This window comes from Branchiostoma belcheri, unplaced genomic scaffold (genome assembly GCF_001625305.1).
Source record: "Branchiostoma belcheri isolate BF01 breed outbred unplaced genomic scaffold, Haploidv18h27 scaffold17, whole genome shotgun sequence".
Lineage (NCBI taxonomy): Eukaryota > Metazoa > Chordata > Leptocardii > Amphioxiformes > Branchiostomatidae > Branchiostoma > Branchiostoma belcheri.
The window spans coordinates 1241234-1268480 of NW_017803157.1; the positions used below are offsets into that span (position 1 = coordinate 1241234).

General features: G+C 41.1%; 1 protein-coding gene across 1 annotated transcript in view; it reads left to right on the forward strand.

The window, feature by feature from the left end:
- Positions 1-2786: 2786 nt before the first annotated feature.
- Positions 2787-27247, forward strand: part of LOC109466572 — a 25623-nt gene continuing 1162 nt past the window's right edge. The window contains exons 1-27 of the mRNA XM_019764302.1: positions 2787-2839; positions 3416-3554; positions 4230-4367; positions 7532-7726; positions 9719-9853; positions 10178-10265; positions 10638-10732; positions 11108-11221; positions 11559-11649; positions 11980-12059; positions 12564-12620; positions 12964-13153; positions 13570-13628; positions 13871-14017; positions 15491-15508; positions 18942-18950; positions 20761-20925; positions 21930-22080; positions 22598-22752; positions 23315-23450; positions 24029-24124; positions 24541-24671; positions 24959-25062; positions 25251-25410; positions 25966-26070; positions 26558-26716; positions 27060-27155. Coding sequence (XP_019619861.1) covers positions 2787-2839; positions 3416-3554; positions 4230-4367; positions 7532-7726; positions 9719-9853; positions 10178-10265; positions 10638-10732; positions 11108-11221; positions 11559-11649; positions 11980-12059; positions 12564-12620; positions 12964-13153; positions 13570-13628; positions 13871-14017; positions 15491-15508; positions 18942-18950; positions 20761-20925; positions 21930-22080; positions 22598-22752; positions 23315-23450; positions 24029-24124; positions 24541-24671; positions 24959-25062; positions 25251-25410; positions 25966-26070; positions 26558-26716; positions 27060-27155 — 3066 coding nt within the window. The remainder of the gene's footprint in view (positions 2840-3415; positions 3555-4229; positions 4368-7531; positions 7727-9718; positions 9854-10177; positions 10266-10637; positions 10733-11107; positions 11222-11558; positions 11650-11979; positions 12060-12563; positions 12621-12963; positions 13154-13569; positions 13629-13870; positions 14018-15490; positions 15509-18941; positions 18951-20760; positions 20926-21929; positions 22081-22597; positions 22753-23314; positions 23451-24028; positions 24125-24540; positions 24672-24958; positions 25063-25250; positions 25411-25965; positions 26071-26557; positions 26717-27059; positions 27156-27247) is intronic.

Consider the following 27247-nt stretch of genomic DNA (forward strand, 5'->3'; position numbering starts at 1 on the left):
GCATAAATTTAAAAAAATCAACTGATCTTCTTTAAAGTCAAATAAAACTTAAGTACATATACCCCCTTAAATTATATCAGGATGTTGAACAGATCTGTCTATATAATCTAGAAATATTAATTTTCAAAGTTACCTAACATTTTGGCGGCCATCTTGTTTACATTCCTCAACTTCAAGTGCTGGCATAAATTTAAAAAAATCAACTGATCTTCTTCAAAGTCAAGTTAAACATAACTACATATACCCCCTTAAATTACTTTGGGATATTGAAGAGATCTATTCATTTGATCCAGAAATATAGATTTTCAAACTGACCTAACATTTGCTTAAATTGGGCAGCCATCTTGTTTACAAGTGCTGGCATAAATTCAAATACATGAACTTATCTTGTTGAAAGTAAAATGAAACTTAACTACTTATATCACTCCCACATATTCTGGAATATCAAAGTGATCATGACTTTTGATCCAGATATATAGACTGTCAAAGTTGCTTAATATTTTGTCAGCCATATTGTTTACAGTGTGTGAACATCATGTGCTGGCATAATTTTAAACATATAGAATGATCTTCTTCAAAGTCAAATGAAACATAACTACATATCTCCTGTCACACCATTGCAGGATATAGAAAAAGATCCTTTCATTTGATCCAGAAATATAGACTCTCAAACTTCCCAACATTTTGTCAGCCATATTGTTTACAGTATGGGAATTTCAAGTACTGGCATACATTTCAATACCACAACAGATTTCTTTAAAAGTCAAATGAAACAAAAGTACATATGTAAGTCCAACATATTGCAGGATATTGAGAATGTACATGTTTTTGATAAAGAATTATAGACTTTCAAACATGTTCAAAATTTTGTCATCCATATTGTTCACACTCAAAACTGCTTTGGGTGTCAACCATAAGCCTAGGGAGAAATTCTCAAAGAAATAAAGGATCTTTTACCCAAATAAAGTACAATTGTAGAACATATACACCTCTAACATATGTTGTAATTTCAAAGAGATACATGCCTATCAACCAGAATCATTTGCACACAAGAATGATACACCTAGTATTATTCATACATTGGCCAGGTCCCCCCTCCCCCACCTGCAGTAAATGTGTGTATTCATGAATGTTTGGATCTTATTTTAAACACTTATGACCATCTATGAGCTTCACAGCCAGTAATATTATTGTGGAATAGGAACTCATGATGGAGTATCAAGTTAGAAAAAGCCATACAAGGTCATTCATGGTGTATGAATAGAAATGTAATGCATGTACCAGAGGATTATCCATGCAATGTTATGTGATGCAGTCTGCATGTTGACAGTATTCCAGTTACTGATTGTCTGCAGAAAGAAAAGCAAATGGTACTTTCATTTCATTATTATTCTCTTTATTTTCTAGTTGAAGTACAGGACCAAGTGAGGTACTGGTTTGTTCTGCACCAGGAATGTGGAGTTCAACCCTGCCTAAGACACCAGATCACCTTCTATTGCTATCTCCAAGTCCCATTCATCATTAAATGTTAAAACCAGAATATTCATACTTTGGATTAGAACATGACAATGTATTTTAAAGATATATTGTTTATTATTTATTTTTTCATTATAATGGTGCTGATAATTTCATATCTATTTCTGGATGACTTGGGATTCCTCATCCCAACTTTACCTGGACCTGTAAGCAAGCTATACAAGTAATTGATGCTAGTGAAGCGATTGCATTGTTGGCACTATAATGTTCTATTTTATGATATCTAAAGTGCATGTGTATGTGGTAGGATCAATTCTGGTAAGACATACCTTAATTTATTGGAAGGTTGTAGATACATGCATTCAATAACTTGTTATGTCACTGTGTACAATTTTTAAGATATTGTTTTCATAAACCCAAGGTATTGCCTGTATTGTACCAATTTTTGTGCATTCCTTTTGATAGTCAATTAAAAAAAACTGTCATGGAATTGTCTGTGTTGCCTTATTTTTTTATTCTTTTATAAATAATCAAAGTATGATTTCACAACAAGATGACACTTAAGCACAGTGGAGGCATTGGGGGGATGACAAGCTAGAAGAATCATGTTTTCACAGAAGGCAAGTATCCAATAATTTCCTGAAAATTATCCCAATACCAAGAAATTTCATTGGAATGGCCTAAGTATAAGTTTAGGATAAATATTTACATATCTTGATAATGATGTGTACAAAATTTCTAAAAAATCAACAATCACAACTCAAAAACTCGCTAAGACATGTGATGTAGAACAGGAAAAAATTTGACTTTGCCGCCAGGAAGTCTACCCATCGTCCCTTGAGCGTGAAACGAGCCTCGATCTCGTGAATGCCGGCGTTGCCTCACCATTGTACTTAGCACCATGGTCTGTATTTACGAATGACCAAATATGGGTCGAATCATGGCCTTCTTAATTACAGAAATGAGAAAAAAATGCACAACTAAGTGAGAAAACTTCAGAGAAATGGCAACTGGCCATAGTACTAGTACTTATACGAAGGCATCTATAATACCAGGAAGAAGTTTTAAATTTCCCGCCAATATATTAAATCCCATCATGCATTGGGGGTAATCAGCAGCGAAACAACATTTTGGTGAGTCAACTTTTCCATCATTTTTGTCTGCTCTAATATAGCCGCTAGGTCACTTGTGGCTTCATAAAAATATCACAAGGCAACAGCCAGATACTTATTTGGTAGGTGCTAACTTTCTAATGCCATATTGTGTTGATAGAATCGCTATATTTGTAGTAACAGTGTGATGTTTTGAGTATGTTGGTGGTGATCGTGGGAGGGGGGCGTAACCTATATGCTGCACAAGCTGCGTGAGCTAAATTTACCGTACATGACCGTGTACGTGTAGCTTTGTGGTTGAAAACCATTCTGTATGAAATCCAGACTTATAGCTTGTCTCAGAAGCTAGAAGTAATATCGAAATGGCTTCAAGCGAGCTTGATATTTTGGATTTATAGTAGAACGCCAGGTTCTCTTACTACTAATTTAACGTTACATGTGACGTATTAACGTTACTACTAGTACTAGTCTAGTTCCCTCTATCAGAAAGTATGAAAACTAAATCACAAATTGTCAGTCAGACATAGATATGGGTCATATAGCAGAATATCCTTTAATGGCATTTGCTTAATTGAGGTGTCTCTGGATCTGATTTTCCTTTTTGCTTCTACATAACCAGATGCATGGATGTTGTATCTGTATAGCCAGTATAGGCAGCCTATAGCTAGCCAGCTTTACAAGCCAACATTAAAGATGACTTAACGTTAGATTGGACAAATGTTTTGTCCTTCATGAGCAGCAAATCATTCCAATAAATGACAAAAATACAAAATATACTGGCTAGAAGATTGTTCCAACTGTTTATTTTGTATTCTCCCCACTGTCAGCAGCTTTGGGAGTCCGGAGACAGGAGGCAAGATGAGCTATCCGTACCCGGGGGGAGGTTACCCTGGACAGGGCATGCCCCAGCCGGGCTACCCAAACACCAACCCACCGTATCCTAACGCTGCACCAGGATATCCTCAGGTTAGTACCAAACACGAACCCACCGTATCCTAACACTGCACCAGGGTATCCTCGGGTTAGTACCAAACACCAACCCACCGTATCCTACATTGTAACACTGCACCAGGGTATCCTCAGGTTAGTACCAAACACCAACCCACCGTATCCTAACACTGCACCAGGGTATCCTCAGGTTAGTACCAAACACCAACCCACCGTATCCTAACACTGCACCAGGGTATCCTCAGGTTAGTACCACCAAACACCAACCCACCGTATCCTAACACTGCACCAGGGTATCCTCGGGTTAGTACCAAACACCAACCCACCGTATCCTAATGCTGCACCAGGGTATCCTCAGGTCTGTCTTCTTAGTTTCAGTCTGTTAAGAAATCAATTTGCATGACATAACACTATCACGTACATGAAATATGTTGATGTTTACACACGATTACAGTGCTGCAGTACATATTCAGGGCTTGAAATATCACCTGCATATGCACCTTAGCTCAGGTAAAATTGGAGCCGTGCGGACAGGTATTTCTAATGTCTACCTGCACCTAACATGCAAGTTGGTCCATGTAGTGGGTACGTATGTATATGCAGGTTGGTGCAGGTAAAAATAAGTTAAAGATGACAGAAAACTTTAGAAAGCGTTAGAACAACATTTCTTTTCTACATCTCTATTCAAATCAGGGTCCTGCTGCGATGCCGATGCCTGGAGCACCTCCACCCCAAGCGTTGTACGGAGGTTCTGCAGGTTATGACCAGATGCCGGCGCCCCCTGGTGGATCTGGGCTTCCCTACAGTCCACAGCCTCCCTTGGGCTTCCAGGTCAGTAAAAACCTAGTAATATATATATAATAGATTTATATTTTGTACAACAAGTTCAGTTGGGCAGGGTGGAAGAGGATAACTGTCCTGTCAGTTCAAACTCTTTTTTTTCTTTACTGAGTACAAAAATATTTTTATTGGCTTTTAAAGATAATGTTTTAACTTGAAATTAACACTACATGTACATGACTATTGTAATGAGTATTGCTTATGACATGAGCAGATTATACACATAACTCGCATATAAGGGATGTAAAACAAACTACAGCTTTGATATACATTTACAGCTTTGAAAGTTTGATTTACATTTACTAATTAATAATAACAGGTGTCATTACATTGTCAAGAATGAACAGCTGCCAGAATAGCTGTACCTCATGCAACAACAACTGCATGATAAAACATTAACATTGCAACCCTTCTTGTAACACATCATTGTTGTCTATTCTGTGAATGGATTGGCTTCTTTTCGAATTTCAAATGTCATTACTGGCCTTTTTTGTGTACATTATACCAATGGAATCAGGTGCTCTGCTTTGCCATGTTCACCAACTGTTTCACACTTCATACCTACATGTAGTTCAGTACCACATTAATATTCGTTGCCATACCATGCCTCTAGTAACACTCAGGTCAAGCACTCTCAATTCCCTCTTGAACTCTAATCTTTGTAAAAGTCTACTGTACATACATCTTGTCTTCTGTGCTATACAACATGTTGTGGAGGAATTGTATATTCATAGCAATATCAACTGTACCAGCGTTAATGGTACATAGTAGCATACAGTTGTACATGTATGTATTATGATTTCTGTCCTTATAGCTATGGTTTTGTCCATATACATGTAGCTTAGAATGGTTAGATGCAAGTGATTTATAGATATGTTCAGTAGTGAATGTGTGTACTGAATTAATCTCCGTAATTTTTTTAGTAGTAGCGTTTGAGTTTTCTTTGATACTGAATGTATGTCTACCCTAGAGAGATTCTTATAGTTGTTTAATTTCTTCACATTGTTGAATTATGTTGTACTAGTAACTGAAAGAAAAGATATGCTATGAATATGATTATTCTGTGGATATTTGTTGAACTCTCCAAGTATTGCATATATTGCAGCATGACGATATGCTGCCGCAGACAAAACTGAAGAAGTGAAGATTTAAGATTTCAAGTTGATGGATTCTCCAGAAACAAGAAGAAAAGCATGCATGAATGTAAGGATAACAGACTGATTGTGATATTGTTTATTTCAAATTTGATCCTGAACACATTTGCCATTCTTGTTCAACATGTGTATTAGAAAAGCAAATTAACTGGAAGATTAGATTACTCTCATCTGCTGAATAAACATACGGGTACGTTTATTTTTTGGGGCCCTAACATCCACCCAGTACGTTCTTATTTTGCACAGTACGTTTATTAATTTTTTGAAAACCAGTAATTTTTTTCAACTTCGTGTGAAAAAAATTGACAAATCATCGACGTGAAGATGTTTATAAACGCGTATTGTAGCGAGAAACTTGTCATTTTCGGGCCGGTTTTTGCAATCACCGCGTGCATAAATTCGTCTGAATGTTCTATTGTCATGGGTGGTGCTTATCAAAATACGAAATATTAAATGCCCCTTTTTTTTTGTCTATTTCAATTCCTAATTGCAAATAACAGTTAAAGATTTGTGCATATATCAGTAAGGGTGCATTTTAGTACAAGAGACACAGGTTACCCGTCAATTTTGGTAATTTTCCGGGGGGTACGTTTATTCCGGGGGTATGTTTATTTGATTTTGAAGATTTGTCCGGGGGGGTACGTTTATTCCGGGGGGTATGTTTATTCGGCAGATGAGAGTAGTTAGAAGAAGTGTTTGTTAGTATGCCATAGTCAATAGTCTACATTGTATGTCTTTGTTTGAAGCTAAGAGCATTAAGTCATCAGGCTAGGGTGTTGATACTAATGATAGGATCTACATGTATGTTGCATTCCTTGTTTATTCCCCTAGTACAATGTATAACATGATAACTCTCTTAGGATAGAAAGACCCTTGATACAGTATTTCTTACTTTCACCACTAATGCATAAAAGTCTACAAATAGCATTGAATCTCTAGATCTCTCTTACACTCTACCTAAAGGTGGACATAGCAAGCAAAGCAGAGCAATTTGATATCTTGTAAACATTTATACATTGTACATGTGAACATGTACATGTAATTTTATCAGTATTTAGCGAGTCACTTTGCACCAGCAATATGAAACTATGATACTGTATCTGTGACAAGTCTGACCATTAAGCTAATATACTGTTTATGCCATGATAATTTAATGCTTTACTTAACCATTATATGTTGCTTTTGCCTGGTGTTTTGCATGCAGACAATGGCGGATGATGCAGCAGTAAGTTCCTTGCCCTGTGACATGTTCTGTTCCTAACTAAACATCCTTCATTTTCCTGTCTTACTGACACTATCTTTGCTGTAAGTTTCTCATGAGCTTCTTTAGTATGAACTCAACAAGGTTTGATACATATTATGGTAGTTTTGGTGCAGTCAATTTTCTTACATTTTTTCTCAAGCATGAACTTGTAGACTTTTCTTGCCTGCTTTGTTTCTAGACTATAGTATAAGTTTGCGGTGTGTGGTTTAAAGTCTCTGATTATTGAGTGTACATATCCATTCAGGAACAGTACTGGTACATTGATTTTCACATATTTCGGACCTGTATCTATGAATGATTTTCACGATACTGTACCGGTACTCGGTACTACTCATACATGTGTCATGTTTATGTTTGTATTCATTGATATTTGGACCACATGAATTTATAATATAAGACAGATATTATATCATCCTTTGGCAAACCCAAAACTGATGTGCAGGTGTGAACAAAATGTACCCTGATGTGTAATGTCTCTTAATATGTGGTGTAAATCCATCAATTTTCTAGCCTGTTACTGTTACTGGTTTGCCAGATACAAAATGCACTAGTAGTAGTAGACAAAGTGTTATTTTATGTAGCCTGGTTACCAAATAAAGTCCTATTTGCAGAGAGGATGTAGGGTTTGGGTGCTAACATAATAGATTTGGTATCCAGGCTAGACTTTATGCCATGGTATGAAAAGCTACTTGACAGATCCTTAGTAACGTGTGCTCACTTCCCCCCCCCCCCACCAGACCATTGCCATGGCAGCCACAGCCTTTCGAGGAGGGGCGGGGTCTGTTGCCATGCCAACACCTCAACCTCCCGGGCCTTCACCATACCCATCAGCTGGCGGGGGTGCTCCTCCTTATCCTGTAGGTGGTGGAGGGTTCCCTCAAGCCCCCCCGCCAGCCAGTGGTTCCTTCCAATCCGGTCCTCCTGCTCCTCAGGTAAGGAAATATGTAAACTTGGGATGAAAATCGGCAAAACATTCACAACATCGTAGTAAACTGTTGAACTTTATTCCAACACAATTTGAGTACCACCACTGTTGCCTTCTTCAGGATATTAAATGAATGACCAATCACTTCAAAACCTAATCTCGCAAGAGTTGCGGTGACAGACATGTGACCATATTCAAACAAGACTTTACGGATACGTGATGTAAGCAATTGATCAAAATTTGATCTCTGTCGAAGCTTGGTGTTGGAATAAGGTTCAACAGTTTACTATGATTACTACCAACACAGAATGAACTTTCATGATTATGATTGATTGATTTTGTAACAACATCACTTTCTCTACCTACCGTTTTGTATGTCAAGCTTTTCTTACCCTGTTGCTTCACTTTGAACATGTTTCTTGTCAGTTGTATCTGTGGTGACTCACTTATGTAACTGTACAGTAATCTCCAAGCAGGTCCTAAGGTGGCAAAAAAACAGTATCAAATTGGTCAGGCAGTATCCATTTGCCAGCTAGAGGGTCCATTACGTCACCCTTGGGTCATTTTGGCACCCTAGGATCTACTTGGAGATTATACTGTACTACAGTTCAAATTCTTTTATCTGTCTTTGTGTTCCTGTCAGTACCCTAACCCTTACCTATCGCCCCCCTCCCCCCAACCTCCACGAGCCTCGTCACCTGTTCCCCCGCATATGCAGGTAAGGAATGCCTGCATCACGCTCTCTTATCTTCAGCTTTGACTTTGCCATTTTCCAACGTTGTCATAGTCTTACATCTATAGGGTTCGAAATACCCAGTTGTATAGTTGCGCCACACAAGTGACACGACCATATTTTGTTTGGCGCTACCTACTTACAATCTCAGGTACCAGTGGCTACCTCTTTCCCCAGGAAAGATTTAATCCCTTTGTTGCATAGTTACAATGTAGAAGACTCAGGAACTGGGGTTAGCTGAAACACAAGTGGGCAACGAAACTTTTAGCTTAGGTTGGCCACTATTACAGACAACCCGAGGAAAAGATTTTGAAGTATTTTGAACCCTGATATTCCCATTTCTCATATGTTTTGTCTTTTTTTGTCTGTCTTCCTTGTTTTTAAAATAACTTTATTTGTGGCTGCTGTAATTTTGAGTTGAACATCTTGTTTACTATCCCAGTACCAGAACCCTTACCTCTCCCCACGGTCCCCACAACCCTCCCCTATCCCCTCCCCTGTTCCCTCCCCTGTCCCGTCCCCCCATGCCCCAGCCACCGCGTTCACCCCTCCCCCCCAGGTCACCACAGACAGAGGGACCGTATGGGTACTTGGTATGGGTGGATTCTCTCTCAGCATGCTTGCAATGTTATCTACACAGTGTTAGAAATTATGCATTGTGAGAAACCTGCAGTGTGCATTTTGCCGATATATTTTCAATGTTGCTAAGAAAAGTTGGGCAGGCTTATCAAAAATATACCAGTACATGTCAAATAAAAAAGAAATTCTGACAAAAATGCTTAAAAGTTAGAATGCAGAATTATTAAGCCTAAGCTTAAACCTCGCTTGGAGAGAAGTATTCAGTGTGTTTGCCCCATCTCTAAGTAATTTTTCCAGCTACCTAAGGAGCCTAATGAACAAGTCTCTATTGTCTTGATTGTTGACTCAGCATATCTGAACAGCATGTCTAGTGAGGATCTGTAAATTTTGCTACATGTTTATGATTTTTAATCTGAATGATGATTTTCATGCAGTGGCATCACATGGCGTAATAGTCAAAAGATTCCAAATTCGATCTCCTAACATGCCTGATGTTGTGCCCTTGGAAAGGCGCTTTACATGATTTCCCTCCCTATACGGTGGAGTGACGCCCACGGGGCCTTTCAGCTAACCGTTGATACTGTGTCCAAACGAAGAGGACATGGACTGATTTGATGTGTCTTTTGTGCAATTGGAAATACACATTGGAGACACCAAAAAAGAACTATAATTTTTTTTTTCACACAGCCCCACCCTCAGATGCCATCAGCTCCAGGGAGCCAGCGAAGACCCCCACCCCAGGTGCCGACTGCCCCAGGGAGTCGGGGGACTGCCGCTCCCAAGGGGACCCAACAGGCATCAGCAGGCAGTGCAAGCCAAACTGTAAGTGAATAGTCACATTATCTACTTTTGACATATATTTGAAACTATATATTATAGTTCACACAATGAAAAGTGTGTACTACTCTAGAGAGCTTTCGAGACACACGTTGTCTGTTCAGTAAGCCTGTTAAGTCAGATCTTGTCTTAACGTTCCCTGTTAAAGGTACTGCAATAACAGCATTGTCTGTAGATCTGGATTGCCTCCCAAACACAGAGGGACCCCTTGCAAACCAATTCAAACCATTTCTTAATTGTCAATTAATTTTATCTATGTAGCAAACATTATGGTGGATTATGTTTCGTGTTTCTCTTCCCCCATAACAGCGTCACATCCATGGCACCCTGCGGGAACACCAGTCATTCGACCCACATGCCGATGGACAGAAGCTGAGAAATGCCATGAGAGGAGTGGGTAGGTGTGGAGCTATATGCATGCATGTTACATGTATAACAGTCCTGTATACATGTACATGTGAAATTATTATTATGAGCCTCAGAAACGTTGTGCAAGCATGGATGTCTAACCCTCAGAAGACAGAAATCGACAGCTAAACTGGGTAGAGTGAGTGAGTGAGTGAGTGAGTGAGTGAGTGTGAGAGTGAGTGAGTGAGTGAGAGTAAGTGAGTGATCAGTGTGTGTGTTAGTGAGTGGTGAGTGATTGTGTGAATGAGTGAGTGGTGAATGAGTGAGTGAGTGAGTGAAAGTGAGTGAGTGAATATATATTATATATATGTATATATGTGTGTTTTTATGTGTGTGATCTTTCTTTCCTATGTGTGCACAGGGACTGATGAGAAAGCTATCATTGACATCATGGCACACAGATCCAACGCACAGAGACAGCAACTCATCCTGCAGTACAAGACTATGTATGGAAAGGCAAGAAAGAGTGCTTATTGCTCACTTTAGATCTTACAACATCGCTTAAATATGGATATGGACAATCCAAGAGATAGCTCCTCAAAGACTTGTATGTTGTCCAAAGTTGTAGATTTTGCTAATGAAATTGTCAGTATTATGACTTTTCTTAAGTTCTCCCAATGTATAATTAGTGTTCCATGATTGTAGATAATAAAAGAAGCTTCAGGAGATATATTCATTGTATTGGACTTCAGTAGACTGGTTTATTCAGTAAACAAGAACATACATGTATGAACACTAACAAGCTTCCTGGCAGCTGTGATGGCTGAATTTTGAGGCTTGTTCTGACAAAATGTTTTGAAAAAATTTTATACATTGTATATATTTTTGCAGGACTTGGTAGACAACTTGGGGAGTGACTGTGGAGGGAAGTTTGGACAGGTGATACAGTACCTGTGTATGACACCTGCACGTCTGGACGCATACCTGCTCAGGAAAGCCATCAAGGTGCACTCAACATTTTTTTTTTATTCGAACAATTCATGACAACACATGGTGACGGAACAATCAAGTTTTTTCAACTTATTTTACGCCGCCCCCAACACAGAGTACTAACACAGGACAGGACAATACTCTTTCACTTGAGTTAAAGTGAGTAAGCTGCCTTTCCCAATGGCACAAGATCGGTGGCATGTAAGGACCTCTTGGTTCCAAGTCAAGCATTCTGCCGTCATGCCACACGACCCTACACTCAACATTTCATAACTTGATTTGATAACTTTAACTATGCTTGTCTTAGCAAGACAGCAAATCACTAAACTCTTGCTGACCTGTGCTTTTCCAGGGCTTTGGAACGGATGAAAAAGTGCTGATAGAAATCCTAAGCACCAGAACTAACCAAGAACTGACAGAAATCAGGATGGCTTATAACACAGGTGTGATGGAGTTACTCTATATGTTTAAAAAATTGCACATGTATCTTTTTTCATTTGTCATTTTCGTCACCTGGGAATTTACACTGGGAGCCAAACTAGTATTGGGCCGTTTTCCCAGCCCTGTTTGGGTATTTTTGTTGGTGGTGTTGGTTGTTGTCCTGTTTGTCATCTACAATTTTGACAATTCACAGTTACTGTTAATCAAAGTCATAAGTTCGTCACTACACATTTGCTGAAAATTTTTCTTGTAAGGTAGACTGTGTTTATTACTGTAGCTGTGTTGTGTGTATAACAGTACTGTATCCCTTGTCTCCTCTTTGACCCGTACAGATTACAATAAAAACTTGGAGCAGGACATTATTGACGACACCTCTGGCCACTTCCAAAGGTTGATGGTGTCTTTATGTCAGGTAGCCCTTTTACTTTGCATCAGCATTTATAACATGATGTGTTCATGATTCAAATAACATAAAATGCTTTCGACAGATTTATATTTATTCAAATGCAACAACTCTTACAATGCAAAGATAAGATAAGTAAATACATAAAAGTAGTAGTGGGCATCCTTCCACCTCGAAAGAGTGGCCTCCCTTTTTAAAAATACATAAAAGACTGTTTTGTTATTAGAGGAAATGCCAAAAAGTCATGATTTAGCCCTACTTGAATGTATACTATATTTAAGCTCTTTATGTTTTAATTAGGATGTCAATTCTCATTGTATACTCTTGTTTTTGTATGTCCAATACATAGTAGTCCTTGCCATACATTGTACCATGTTACTGTTGTGCAATGAAGTTCTTCTGTATAAAATTGTTTGTCAAGCCAGGAAACATGATTGCTGGGTTTGTCTTATATAACTGGCTGTCAAAGAAGAAACTTCCCAGCCTTCATCGATGCTTTTACTGTGTTTGCAGGGGAATAGAAGTGAGAGCACAACCGTGGACACTGCACAGGCACAGAAGGAGGCTAAGGTCAGGGCATTTTGAGCATTGTTAATTGTCTTACCGGGAATTATATTTACCTTAGTTTGCAGATGGAAAACATATTGTTTTTGCTTTTTTGTTTCTTCTTCCTTTTCTTCTTCTCCAAACAAGTCAATGATCAGAACCAGATGTCTATCACCATGGCAACTGGTGTTGGGCTACATCATGTTACAATTTTATAGCAGGAGGGATTTAGACTCCTGTCAGCATGTACAATGTATGTGAATGTGTTTGAGTGAGAATTAACAGAACAGACCATATGCGAAGGTAAACATTATGCATTATTTGCGTTATCTTCTAGTTTAGACATGTGTCTGCCTCCCTGTTTCAGGAGTTGTATGAAGCAGGGGAGAAGAAGTGGGGTACGGATGAGTCCAAGTTTAACGCCATCCTGGTGTCCCGCAGCCCTGCCCAGCTCAGGGCCACGTTTGATGAGTACAGCAGACTCTGCAAGTACACCATGGAACAGTCCATCAAGAGGGAGATGTCAGGAGACCTGGAGAAGGGCATGTTGGCTATTGGTGAGGAACGAACAGCTGTTTACACCTGCTTCGGTATAGCTGGACTTTCGGGGTAACACACCAGCTTTGCAGACACTTGATGCGATCGTAGCTGGCTACATTACACTGAACGACATCAATGAAAAATTTACACTGTATAATATATCAAGAATACAACAAATGGCACTCGTGATTAGCTTCTAAAACTTACTGTGTTTTATATTGTACTTTTCGTTCCCAAAAGCTGCCTGGCTGGGCCCAGGTTTGGAAATGTGACCTTAGCATTCCAATGTATCTGACCTTGTAACTAATTTAATTAGTAGCTTGTACTTACATTACATAACTGGTTTGTTAGGACTAAAGCCAGTTAATACCAGTTTAACAGAGCCAATTTTGTTAACTTCCTGTTATTCTAACTTAGTCTTTCTCCATTGTAGTGAAGTCAGTGAGAGACACTCCTGCATTCTTTGCCGAGAAGCTGTACAAATCCATGAAGGTAAGTCTTATTATATAACACAAGAGGTATCAGACAAGTTTCACCATTATATCACATGGCAAAGTATCAAATACAGACTTAGTTGTAGTTATGATGAAAGTAGCATCAGCCTTACATGTCAAAATACTGTACCAAAAATTGAAAATAAATTACTAGATTTTTTTCGATCAAAATGTTTGGCACAAAGATGTTACCTCTAAGTTTTGAGGTAGAGCCACTGAATTTTCTTTCCTGTGTTGCAGGGGCTTGGCACAGATGACGACACACTGATCCGTATTGTGGTGACTCGATGTGAGGTGGACATGCAGCTGATAAAGCAGGCATTTCAGGCCAACTATAAACAAACTCTGGGCCGCTTCATTGCTGTAAGTACCTCCATGAATAGTTCCATCTCTTCCTATCTATTTACACACTGATTTTTGTCTGTCAAAGATTATGGCGAAATTCTGTGAATTAGAATGGAAATTTTGAACACTAGAACAGGGAGAAGTTTTGTCTGTGTGTGTATATATTCATGTATCTGCATGTATATAATATATTATATTATATTATATATTAATTATTAATCTTGATGTTTTTAATGTCAACAACAGGGTGACACATCAGGAGATTACCAGAGGGTTCTACTGGCTCTGATTGGAGGAAAGGACTAAGATAATAAATACATGTCATCCAATACATGTAGAGAAATTCTCTTGTAAAGTTAGTGTTGCTGTTTTGCATTATCTTTATCATTACGTCGTAATCAACTTTGATACGAATGTCTTCACTTGATGATTTCAGCAAGACTGCATTGACTAGGACTGTTTATGATAATTGATCCTGAAATGTATTTGAATGTCCTCCAATTTTATACAATTTTTTGTAACACTGAATCATGACATTGTTCGTGATTTCATCAAAATGGGGAGAATGATATAGGGCTTGTATCGCACAATGTAGGGAAATTCTGAATAGAAATGTTATTTAAAAAAGATGATTGTTGTCACTAGCATGCATTGGGCATGTCTAATTACTATGTAGTAGTACTATGAGTGTTATTTGCATTATAATGCATGTGTAATGATTGTTATTGCAGTAGGTAGTTGGCTACAGCGTTAATTATAAAGCTAGTATGAGTATTTAATCCATGCAGTATTTTAAGAAAATACAAGGGCTTCTTTAAACATTTTATGATGGTTCCTGGTGATGGTAATGTTGTCATGGATGGGAATGGGTGTTTTTAGAAAGTTTGGTCATTTGGGGCAATAGCAACATGAAACCTTCTTTTAAATCTAAATGTTATGCAGTAATGTACACATACACATGTCAGTTTTTAAGTGCATTTGTAACTGAGATAGGGGTTTTATGGACAATTTCTAATATTAGCTTGATGATAATATATAACGGAATGTTGTATGCTGTACTGTATCCAATATCAGGGATGTATACTACATATACAATGATACAGTTTTTAACCTTTAGAAAATTCAATAAAAGTGTTTTAAACTGTTTGCCTGTTATACTGCCTAAAGTCCCATGTGGCTTCCATAAGTGTTGGAACTGAGCAGTATCAAGAACAATGAACAAAAGACATTAAAATATTGCATTGTCAAATAATGAGTTTCATCTTTGTGTCTTTATTCAAACTCGAAAGCAATGAAATGACTTCACCTGTATAAGTTATGTTAAAGTCAGATCGATAATTCCATGTCCTTTGCCAGCGATCGACCAGAAAAGTCACGGGTCGCCAGGTGTTTTTCTCATACCCGAAACACAACATTTTGCCTAGGATTTTCAAGAATTGTTATTGTAAGATTAACTGGTAACCTACGTTAATATGTCAGCAGTGATGCCTAGGTATCATTAGACTATCACTAGACCTAGTAAAATTTGCGTGGGTGGGTGCTTATAATTATGTGTGCCACAGGCCACGCGTCGTTACACTAAAGGTATTACAAAATATTATAAATCTCCAAATGTTTTTGTTTTAAGTCATCTGAACCGCCAAAACGTTTACTACATTTTCCTTAGCCACTTCCGCGCGTTTGACGTCAGGTAATGAAACAAAACATCATCTGATCTACATGTCAGCAGATACTGTAAAACCTTTCTTTATTTCGATGGTGAGGTAAGAGTGATGTGATGCGACGAGTCAAGCGGAAAAACCTGCCCAGTCAAAAGATCTACTTCACTAACCTGCAGGCAGATTAAATGGGCATTTCCTGTTGTCAACTTGCCTGTTGGATACAGGATACCGAAAGATCCGATTGGAGAATAGGAATAACGTAACTGCGCTAGATTTGCATCACATTAGACGCGAAGGGTCAGGGGTTAGTGTGCAGGTTTCTCTAACGACTACTCATGGTCCAGCAGGTGGTAGGAGTGTGCATGCAGGGGACAGAACGTTTTGAAGAGAAAGGGTATCGCCGAACAACTACCGGAGACTTCAGAACGCTTGGAAGTTTGCTGGTATTGAGTTGAACTAGCCCTGAAAGGAGGTAAGGATTTGAAGAGTTTACAAGGACCCAAAACACACCTACCCACTCAGTGTGTGTGTCTGTGTATGTCTGTGTGTGTCTGTGTGTGTGGTGTGTCACGATGTGTGTGTGTGTGTGTGTGTGTGTGTGTGTGAGTGTGTGTGTGGTCTTCACTGGCTACAGGCATGCAAAGTTGGTTGTTGCGGAAGGCGACGTGTGTCAAGGCCAACTCTATAAACTAAAGAAGCAACGTCTCAGTGAGTTTGTATGGTCACATTCAATCCCACGATATGCTTGATAAAGCTCACCTTTTACGAGCTATCGCCAAGACACAACAATCAGCATTGAAGGGGTAGGCAAATGTGCGTATTTGCATGTATAACGTTAGGAAGTAAACAAAAACACTGCTCGTTCGTATAGGAGCGCCAGGCCATTCTCCCACTATCCGACTGGATCTGGACAATTTTATCCTAGAGGGAAAAGAACCTTAAGTTTGGAAGCAACATTAATATGTTAATTGCCGCGGGATATTCTCTCTTCCCAAGGGAACATGTTTTTAAACATGGCGAAACTCGATATCGACGGGCTTAAGGTAAAACCTACACATTGCTTGATAAGAGATTATGTAAATAACGTTATGCAGCTCTCCCAGCTAGCTCAGGTTTAGGCTTCGACTTCTTTATGGCTTGTTTCTATGCGTTTTTATCGGTCGTTTTTGCAATGTTTTTTTTACGCAAGCCCCCCCCCAAAAAAAAAATCCAGTACAAAATAGAAAGCCCGGTTAAAAATGCGTAAAACAGGCCAATAATAAGCATAAGCCTAAACCAGTCTGCTTTAGTTGGAGAGTGAGGTTTTGTTATACGGCGAAACCCTCCCGGGCATAACTCGCGTCGTGCCCCGAAAAAAAATTAGCACCGGCTAAAGGTTTTCTAAGGTCACTCCACGCCAACAACGGGATGGATTGTTCACGCTCTGATAGGCAAAACAAAAACAAGCAACAGCGTAAAAATAACAACGAGAACTGGCCAAGTTGGAGTTTTGTCCCATTTATTGTGCTAACAAAAGCCCTGATCCTGTTTATTGTAACGCCAAATCATGTACGGTAGTGTAGTGCTAACAGGTGGCACATGATTTTTTGTGAAAGTTTCGCCTCAACTATGCATGCGACGTGCAGAAAATAAATCATGCTTGAGTCAGACTGAAAGAATGTGGCGCACTCGGAAAATCACTTTGGCATTAGCCTCCTGTGTAGGCTCCGGGGCGGGTGGGAATTTTGATACAGCGTTTTGAAGAGGTTTTAACGCATTATTTTTAAATTAATAGCCGGCCATCCTACAACCAGCCGCTGAGAGAAGGTTCCATTCCACCCACGGAGCCTGCTCCCGTTCGGCACGAAAAGAGAAAGTGGGAGCAGGCGGCTATTAAAATAACGCGTTAAAAACTCTTCAAAACGCTGTATCAAAATTCCCACCCGCCCCGGAGCCTGCACATACAGGAGGCTACTTTGGCATCTTGTAAGTTATATGTCGGTGATCATGAACTGGTCACTCGTCACTAACATGTAATTAACTGCACTGTTTGGTAAGTCCTCTATTCAAGGGATAGGGGCTCCGTGAGGGTGTTGCATTACACAGAATAAGCTGTTTTTGTTGCAGTGCAGACTGCTTTGACGGGTTGAACAATGTGTGCTTGTTTACATTTGGCACTGGAGCAGGCTTCAAGTACGTGCCGAAAGTTTATGTCCCACGCTATTGTACCGAGTCAAGATCACATTTAGCACCCCGTTAAACTCTCGTTGCGCAGACAACAAACGATTTTAAATCCTGCTCAACTCAGTAAATGATGTCTGATCCCTGGCTTGCCCCAAAATGGCTTGACACTCTTGGTTGACAAATTTTTACTTAGATATTTGGACCAGTTCTTTTTTTTTGTGTGTGTGGTAGCGGGTTTGCACCATCATCGTCCATGCTCTCTCCCAACGTCCCTTTATCCCAACGTAATGTCCTGTTTTCTCCGAAAAGCGTTGGCGTGAGCACTTCGGAACCGGACGTTAGATTTGTCAATTGCCATCGTTGCTGACTCATTGAGTCATTCCCTTATGTTCACGTACTGAGAGCGTACAAGTTTAGAATAACAAGCCTGTTACATGTACTTTAAACCTCCTTGTTACAGACCGTAAAAAGTGCGTCATAGGTTTGTTACTTTAAAGCTAAGAGTAAAAGCATGTGGTGTTGTTTTTTAGCCTCCATAACATGCCCAAAACCATTGGGGGGTCTTTGGGATCTTTTATGTGCTATTTTCTGGTTGCACATAGACAGCATAGCCGGCCTGATTGAATTACCCCCGTTTTTTAGAACTGGGCTAATCAGAAAACAGCCGAAGACCACCAACCCCCAGTTCTATAAGCCTACTACGGAGGCTAGTTGTTTTTGGCGTTTCGAGGAGTGTGCGCAGTAAGTAGTCACGCCCCTTGAAGCTGGGCAAACGGGGAAACCGGACGCCTATAGATTAAATGTGGTGTGAAAAGGCCAGGGGCACATTCTCTGAAGTACGTACAACACACCTGTTTGCGTCGGGCAAATTCTCCGAAGTAAAACGCACCTGTCAGCTCAGGTCACATTCTCGGAAGTACACCACCCCTGTGTGGTCTGGCCGGGATACGTTCAGAGCAGATCAGACGTGACGGTACACTGCAGCAGACCGTAACTTCAGCCGCAGGCCACGTACACTCACTGATAAGAAGTGCGACCATAGACTTAGCAGCCCGGGCACTGTTAGAGGATCACTCAGAGCAGCGAATACTGTAGGTATATCATCATATTATAGAGCGAAATGTGTGTGTGTTTTATGTGAGCTTTATAGTGTTAGAAACGGTAAACATTGTTGGCCAGAGAATTCTTCATGTGCATGCATGTAGGAGCTGAAGTAGCACTTGGTCATTGTTTCTGTGTGTTGGGGGTGAAGTTAGAGGCATGCACATGTTCACGCATTATTTCTCTGTAAGCGGAATGATGTCACACACTCCAAAGTTGAACGTTAGCCAACTTTTGGCTCAGGCGTAGCCTCTACGAGGCTTCGGGTGGTGGGTTGAAAGAGTAGAAATCGGCCAAAATGAGAGATGCCAGGGGAGTTAATGCCTCCGCCCCACAAGTCTGCAAAGGCGGCTAAAGCTTTTCTAAGGTCACCCCATGCCAATAATCTGATGGATTCGGGTGTTCACGCTCTGATAGGCAAAACAAAAACAACCAACAGCGTAAAAACAACAATGGGAACTGGCCAACAATATATTCAAGTTGGAGTTTTGTCCCTTGGTTGTCTTAACAAATGTCCTAATGCTGTTTGTTGTAACGCCATGTACGGTAGTGTAGTACCAACAGGTGGCACATAAATTGTTGTGCAGTTTCCCCTCAACTATGCATGCGACGTGCAGAAAATAAATCGTGCTTGAGTCAGACTGAAAGAATGTGGCGCACAAGGCAAATCATTTTAGCATCTGTTACGGCGGTGATCATGACGGTATGATAGAACGTCACGATAGAACTGATAGAACGTCCAAGACCTTCTAGCATTTATCACTTTTCGTGCAGCTGCTATGGCGTTTGTGTTAGACAGGCCGCTCCCACTCAAAGGTGACACTTTGACATTTGACCGTGTTGGACCAGTACTGAAATATCTCTAAGATTGTCCTTCCGATCTGTCTTAACAGGTGGGAATATATTCAAACTGTACACATGCTGAATCTCTAAAGGAAGGTTTGTCATGTTACGTAGCTACAGTTTTTTGCTCATATTGCATGTCGGGGAAAGCGTCTGTGGCGTCGCGTGTGGCGTAATGGTTAGGTGTTTGGCCCAGAACCCATAGGTCCTAGGTTCAAATCCCCCCGACGCTGTGCCCTTGGCAAAGACACTCAACATGCTCACTTCCCACAGGCTTGTTTGTTCGTTTGATAAGCCATAAGTATTTAGTTAAGTTGCTTGTCGAGGCCTCTCCCGTGTTAGCTATGTGAACGTTTATGGATCAAAAGGGACGCACCTACGTGAACAAACAGGTAAGACATGATTTAATGTAGAGGTAACTGTATATGACCTTCCACTTTCAGATGTGTGTGAAATTGATTATAGAGACCTCAGCCATGAAGATTTACTTTTATTTATTTATTTCAACACCAAAAAGCAAACCTTGCAGCAGGGATGAAAATCCCTGAATTGAAAGAGTTTGCGTACAGAACAAAAAAAGTTACAATAGGCAGGACAAGCAGTATATACAAACCCTCATATACACTATAATACATAAAAAAATTGTACCAAGCAAAAAAACTATATACAGATGAGATATGATATGAAGCCATTATAAGCCTGTGAGTTGCCTCTGAGGCAACTTTAAGGCAAGAGCGGTGTGGGGCAAACAGCGACCCAGTGCACCTGATGACTCTCTGCCCTGGGGGAGAAGGCTGGGTAACTCGCTCTCACGTGATTTGTACTAATATGATCAGCGCTGAGAATTTTGCCTTAATCTCAATCACTTCCCCTGGGCTTCAGGGCTTATCTCGAAGCAGAGTATAGCAGAGATTTCAGTGCATTCCTTACAAGTACTGTACAAGGCCCTATTGTCTAAACCTGATAAGGGAACGGCATCTGTCAACCGTAACAAATGGTTCTTTCTCCCGCATGCAGTACAAAATGGGGAATGCGGAATCACAAGAAGAGAAGAAGCCACTGGACGTGACGGCAATAGACGACCCACGGGACAAGGAGTTCGGAAACTATGACTTCCCGTTTGAGAACCTGGTGATAGAGGGAGGAGGGGCCCGAGGAGTGGCGTATGTTGGAGCGCTGAGGGTAAGTATTGTATTGCGTTGTATTGTATTGGGTGGACCGGCTATTCTACAATTATTGGGGCTTAATCGCAAGGGTCTGGAGCGGCTGCAATTCGGTGCTAACTCAGGTGACCCCAATACAACCCAGGTGCGGCCATAGAACTGTAAGGTTTGAACCACTCACACCGGGAAGGTCCCCTACTCTTTTCGATAAGTGTGGTGGGGTCTTTAACATGCGTGGGGTGTGGCTCTCCCAAACACGGGACTTCAATTTAACGTCCTATCCAAAGGACGTCCCTAACCGAAGCTAGGTACTCATTTACAACTGAGTGAAGTCAGGAAAGTCGTAACCACTGAGCGAAGTGAGGAAAAGTGATCATTTACCGAGGGCACAAGATCGGTGGCATGGCAGGGTTCGAACCCGGGACCTCTTGGTTCTGAGACGAACACTCTACCGTTACGGCACACGACCCTACACACCCACGCCATTTCAAATATTATCTAGTTCCTGCTAGAAAGGAAGTGGCATTGGAAATATGTAATCCGCCATAAAGTCATTCAAGTAGGTGAGGCCACGAGTAAAAGCAAACATATCCTGGGCTCGAATCCTGTCATGTCACCGATCCTATTTCCTCGGGAAAGGCACTTTGCACCACTTTGGTCAGGTGTAAAATGGGTACCTAGCTTCTGTTGGGGAGGTAAAAGACAGTGTAAGGAGAAGGATGGGCTTCGCCTCCCAAAACCGTGCCCTAGACACAGTAGGTTAACAGAAAGTTAAGTGCAAACCCATGCCAGTGGGCTAATTACAAGAACATGATAAAATAATAAACAGTAAAAATGATAATATGTAATTCTAATAATTACACACTCCCCCTACGGTCTGAAAAAGGCGAGGCTATGGGACTACCATATACAATATACATCACGATATATTACGTTCATTACTGGGCACATTTCCTCTCCCTTTAAGCGGCAGGACAAGGGTACATAACTGGGCACTAAGACCTTTCCCTCTGGCATTCTCAGGTCCTGGAGTCTGCCGGAATCCTGCAGAACATCAAACGAGTGGCGGGGGTGAGCGCAGGAGCCATCACGGCGACGTTCGTGGCCCTGGGACTGAGCTGCGCGGACGTGGCACAGGAAGCTGACGTGGATCTGGGCAAGATTCTCATCTCCGGTATGTCCACAGTGTCTCCTTAGATCCAGTAGCAAAATGAAGCAAAAAGACTTCAGCCATGTAGCAAAAAGACTTCAGCCATGTAGCAAAAAGACTTCAGCCATGTAGCAAAAAGACTCCAGGCACGTAGCAAAAAGACTTCACCATGTAGCAAAAAAAACTTCAGCTATGCAGCAAAAAGACTTCAGCCAAGTAGCTAAAAGACTTCAATCATGTAGCAAAAAAACTTCAGCCATGTAGGAAAAAGACTTAGGCTTTGTAGGAAAAAGAATTCTGTGATGTAGCAAAAAGACTTTGGTCATGTAGCAAAGATAGACTTCACTAGTACTAATATAATTATTATACTATTTGTGAGAGAGAGTTGGACGGAAAAAATGGACGTTTACTTGAAAATGCTCCAATAGTTTTCGCTTTTCACAGCGAAACGCACCTGTGCAATATCTAACGTAGATCATAACGCTACATGCCAATCGCAATGGCTATACATATACATATACATATACTTACATCTATACAGGAGGGTACATGCAGACCCTGGTGAAACCAGTCAACCTGTACAGACGGTACGGATGGGAAACAGGTGACGGGTTCACCCAGTTCTTTGGAGGCATCCTGGAGAAGTTCACACGTAAGGAAGGCCGTCCTGGGAACCCAGACGTCACCTTCAAGCAGGTACGTCTGATTGACTGTAGTAACATCTACAGAGGTTCTTCTTTAGCCTGAAGTCCAGCCTTGTTACCTTCCCAAGATCCGCTACCCCGGCTGGGCAGAGTTACCATTTATATATAATTAGACGATTTCAGATGGCGTATTTGCCGAAAATAGGCGCAGGCGTTGTGATAAGCTGTTTGGTGAAGGATCCTATTGATGGCGAGGTCATCAAAATGCCTGCTTCACTGTGTGATCTGCGATCGCGTCAGTTTTAGAAGAGTTAGCATTACTTTGCTCAAACCAAGAGAGTGGATGCCTTAAACCTTTTGTAGGTGGAAGAGATGTCTTGGTGACACTCTTGCCCACCCAACTCTGCCAACCGGCGGGGTAGCGGATCTTGGGAAGCGGACCAAAGATTATAAACAAAGCTGGACCATTTAGGCTAGTCATGCTAGCCCTTCTCTGATTGGGTATGCAGTACCTGGAATGGTCTTCAGCCAGTAATGATGTATCTTTTTTATTGTATTTTTAATAAGAAATACGGATCATCTTGTCTCAACACTACCTTAATGTGCTTCCTCAGCTGTACAAAATGAGCGGAATCGAACTCTGCATCGTGGTGACAAACTTGGACCAGATGACGGAGGAATACTGCCACGTCAAGACCACTCCCGACCTGCCCATCCGTAAGGCTGTCAGGATGTCCATGTCCATCCCAGGTTCGGGTTTCGGTTTGCTGTACTTACGTTCCAAATTATCTTCCAATATAACCTGTACCAGGCTTCGAGAGACGGCTGAAAAGAGTAGAAATTGGTAAAATAAAGAGATAACAAGACTGGGGAGTTGGTCAACTAGATAATGCATTTTGCCGCACCTGATATCATGAACTGTGCTTTCTAGCGGACTAACTCCCCTGGCATGTTACCTCTCTAATATCTACTCTTTCCAGCCACGTCCCAAAGCTTGGTAGGGGCTACTCTCGATAAATAAATTCCTAAAAAAGTGGGAAAAAAGCCCTTTGTGTCCTTAATAGCTGTAATAAAGCCATACTACTGCCCGGCCTGCTGTTTACCTGTATAAAGTACCCATTTCAAGTCGTCTCTATCAGGTTTCCCGGGGTAACCGGAAATAGTAGATTAGCCAAATAGAGAGAGATAACGTGCCAGCGAAGTTTGTCCGCTAGGGAGTACAGTTTGCCGTACACATACCAAAGTCTGGTAGAGGCTACATTTCAAGTACTAGACGTAACCTTTGTCTCGCATTGGTACTAATATGTAACTTAAATGTATTTGAACAGGACTGTTCCAGCCAGTGTTGACTGATTATCATGGAGACAAGGAGTTCTACGTGGATGGGGGTGTGATCTGTAACTATCCACTCCACGCCTTCGATGGTAGGTACATTGTGTACATCTTATGTCTTTGTATGACTCTTAATGCAACATCTGAACCACTATAGCTATCTACCTCTTCCCTGAAGTACGTAAGGGATGTAGCTCTACAATAACTGTAACATCATGCTAAAGAACTAACAAACTTGAAACATGACTTATTAGACCGATAAGTATAAAAAGTGCAAATAGTTGTCTAATCTCCAAGGGGGAAAGGGATATATATTGGCCGACTAGATCCATGTAGGCTCCCATTGCCCCACAGAATCTGCTTGGAGATTTTGACATGCAGTCACTCTCTCTTCAAACCGCTAATTGTCAAGTTATCATTGGTTGAGCTGATAATTGTGGTCGACAGTCAGGAAAGGTGTATCTGGAGTTGAAAAAATTATTTGCTTTCTTGTGACTCTGTTCTGTAGGCTGGTGGCTCTCCATGGAGGAGGCTGACTCGTTCTTCAGCAGACTGGATGACCTGGCCCACCTCAGCCGTGCCATGCACCGCTCCAACCGCTTCGAACCGGTCAACCCCAAAACCATCGGCCTCATGCTGGTAGGTGGAAATCTCCAGGCGATTCTAGGGTGACAAAAGACAGTATCAAATTGCCCATGCGCCAGGCAGTATCCATTCATCCATTGGCCAGGGAGGGTCCAATACGCCACCCAAGGTTAATAACCTTGTCCAGAGCGACTTTCTGCAGATCCTTGCAATTGTTTGCGACCGTGAGCTACAGCTGCGAACACAAAAACACGACCGAAAACAGTATCCTTCAGCAGAGAATGAAATGTCTTTTTTTGAATGCTGTTGTGTGTTTAATAAAAGATTGCTTCTTTCACCAGTATTCTGATGACGACATTGAGCAGTACCAGCAAGTTCTCTGTGACCGTCTGACGCAGGAGGAAAGGACGTATGAGAAGAAAAGGCCTGACACCGAGGCAGCCAGGTCAGGAAAGCGTTATAATCTTTTCTTATACAAGGCTATTGCAAGTAGAATTTTGATTTTTCTGTATATGTATCTGTATCGGTATAGCCGAGTATAAGGGCCCTTCGGCGTAACGCTAGCTTTTTTTAGTTACTAAATCGTAATAAAAAAGTACATGAATCGAAAGAAACCTTCCCTTGCATATGTAGGGCTTACCAAGACAAGAGAGCTGTTGAAACTGTCGAAGCCATGGAGAACAGGAAGAAAATCCGCGGCCTGATCGACAAGTTTCTGACTAGTCTGAAGAGCCAAAACATTCACCACACCTCGACTATCACTAGGGAGGAACTGCGCAGGGTTTTCAAAGAGGTATCGTGTTGATACGTTCATCAGTCTAGTCTACATGCTATAGATTTTATAAGCCTCTTCCAGGCATGGGGAAGCGGCTGGAAAGAGCAGAAATTGGCCAAATATACAGATGATATGCCAGGGCTGGTCTGGGCTGATCAATTTCTACTCTTTCCAGCCGCTTCCCAAAGCTTGATAGAGGCTAATCTTTTATTACCAACTTGCCATGGTCTTTAATTTGCCTTAATATCGGCATAACGTAGAAAGAAAAGTAAACGAAGAATTAAACATGTATGCCTGTGTGTGGAAGATGTTCAGCACAAATGACATATTTACATGCTGTTTAGCACCAAGGACAGGCATGTTTGCCTGTGTGTGGATGGTGTTTAGCACTAAGAACAGGCTAGGCATGTTTGTGGACGGTGTTCAACACCAAGGACAGGGATATTTAACTGCGTGTGGATGATGTTCAGCACCAAGGATAGGCATGTTTGCCTGTGGTGGATGGTGTTCAACACAAAAGAATAGTTTCCATTTGACAGATGTTTCGTTACTTGAAACACATATCTTCTACAGGCAGGAAACGACTCACTGACTGACAAAGAAAAGAAGAAACTCTTCGGGGAGTCTTACTCGGTGGACCAACTCTTCGATCAGATGGACGCAGACCATGATGGAAGGGTAGGCTGTTTTTGTTTACCTTCGCAGAGGGAAACATATTGTTTTTGCTCTGTTTCTTCTTCCTCTTCTTCAAAATAAAGTCAATGACCTGGACCAGAGGTCTGTCACCATGGTAACTGGTGCTGTGGAAGACACCCTGTGTTGTTATGCATTAGGGCAGAGTAGGAGCGGAGGGGCTGCTCACCATATGTTAGATATGGATGTGTTTCAGTACCGATAAACAGAGCAGTAGTGTACGTGTCTTCCGGCTTGACCATGTGAATGTTAACACTATGCATTTGTTTAAAACATGTTACCTTCCTAGTTCCACATTAAATTTTGCACACTTTAACGTACACACGTCTTTCATTGATGTTACGATGCACGGTTTGCTGATTCTTATGGCAAAGTTACAGTAATGTTCTAGTTTAGTCTGTCTCTAGTTAAAATAAAAGTTTGTCAGTATTCTTTATTTATTGAAATGATTTTTTTAAAATCCTATATAAAGCTGACGTTCCAAGAGATCCACCATTTCTTTACCAACCGCGGCTTCAGCTGGCTGACTCGCAGTATGGAAGAGAGGCGGGTACATGTCACCAGTCTCACCGACTACACCCTCAAGTTCATGGACCTTCTCGGGGTTCTGGGGAAGAAAATCTACCGCAAGGTGCGTAGAAGATAGTCTCGTGGCACCGCACTCGTAAGGAAACGCATCCAATGTACTTTCAGGGCAGCAAACTGGATTTTCAAAGTCGGTGTTCTGGGCATTCAATGTTTTGTTTTGCCCCCCTGGAATTACATTGGATGCCTTTAATTACAAACAGGAAAAGTAAAAATAACATCTCGTGGGTGAGAACCAAGAGGTCCGGGGTTCAATTCCTGACATGCCACCGATCTTGTGCCCTTGGGAACGGCACTTTACACGACTTTCATCCAAAAGTGCTTGCGTATACATCGTTAAATACTGTAAGCTTTCTCTATCATCTAACACTCATGATCGTCTAATGCAGGTTTACGATATGGACAGAACCATTGGAGTGGACAGTGACTACGTGAAGACAACAGACTTTCAGTTGGAGGACGAGGATAAAATGTTTCTTTTCAAGGTAATCCTAGCAATTCATATCATCATTGGTGTCACTAATACGGGCAATTAGAATGTCCACGAGAGATAGTAATATTTTGACCACTGCAATGT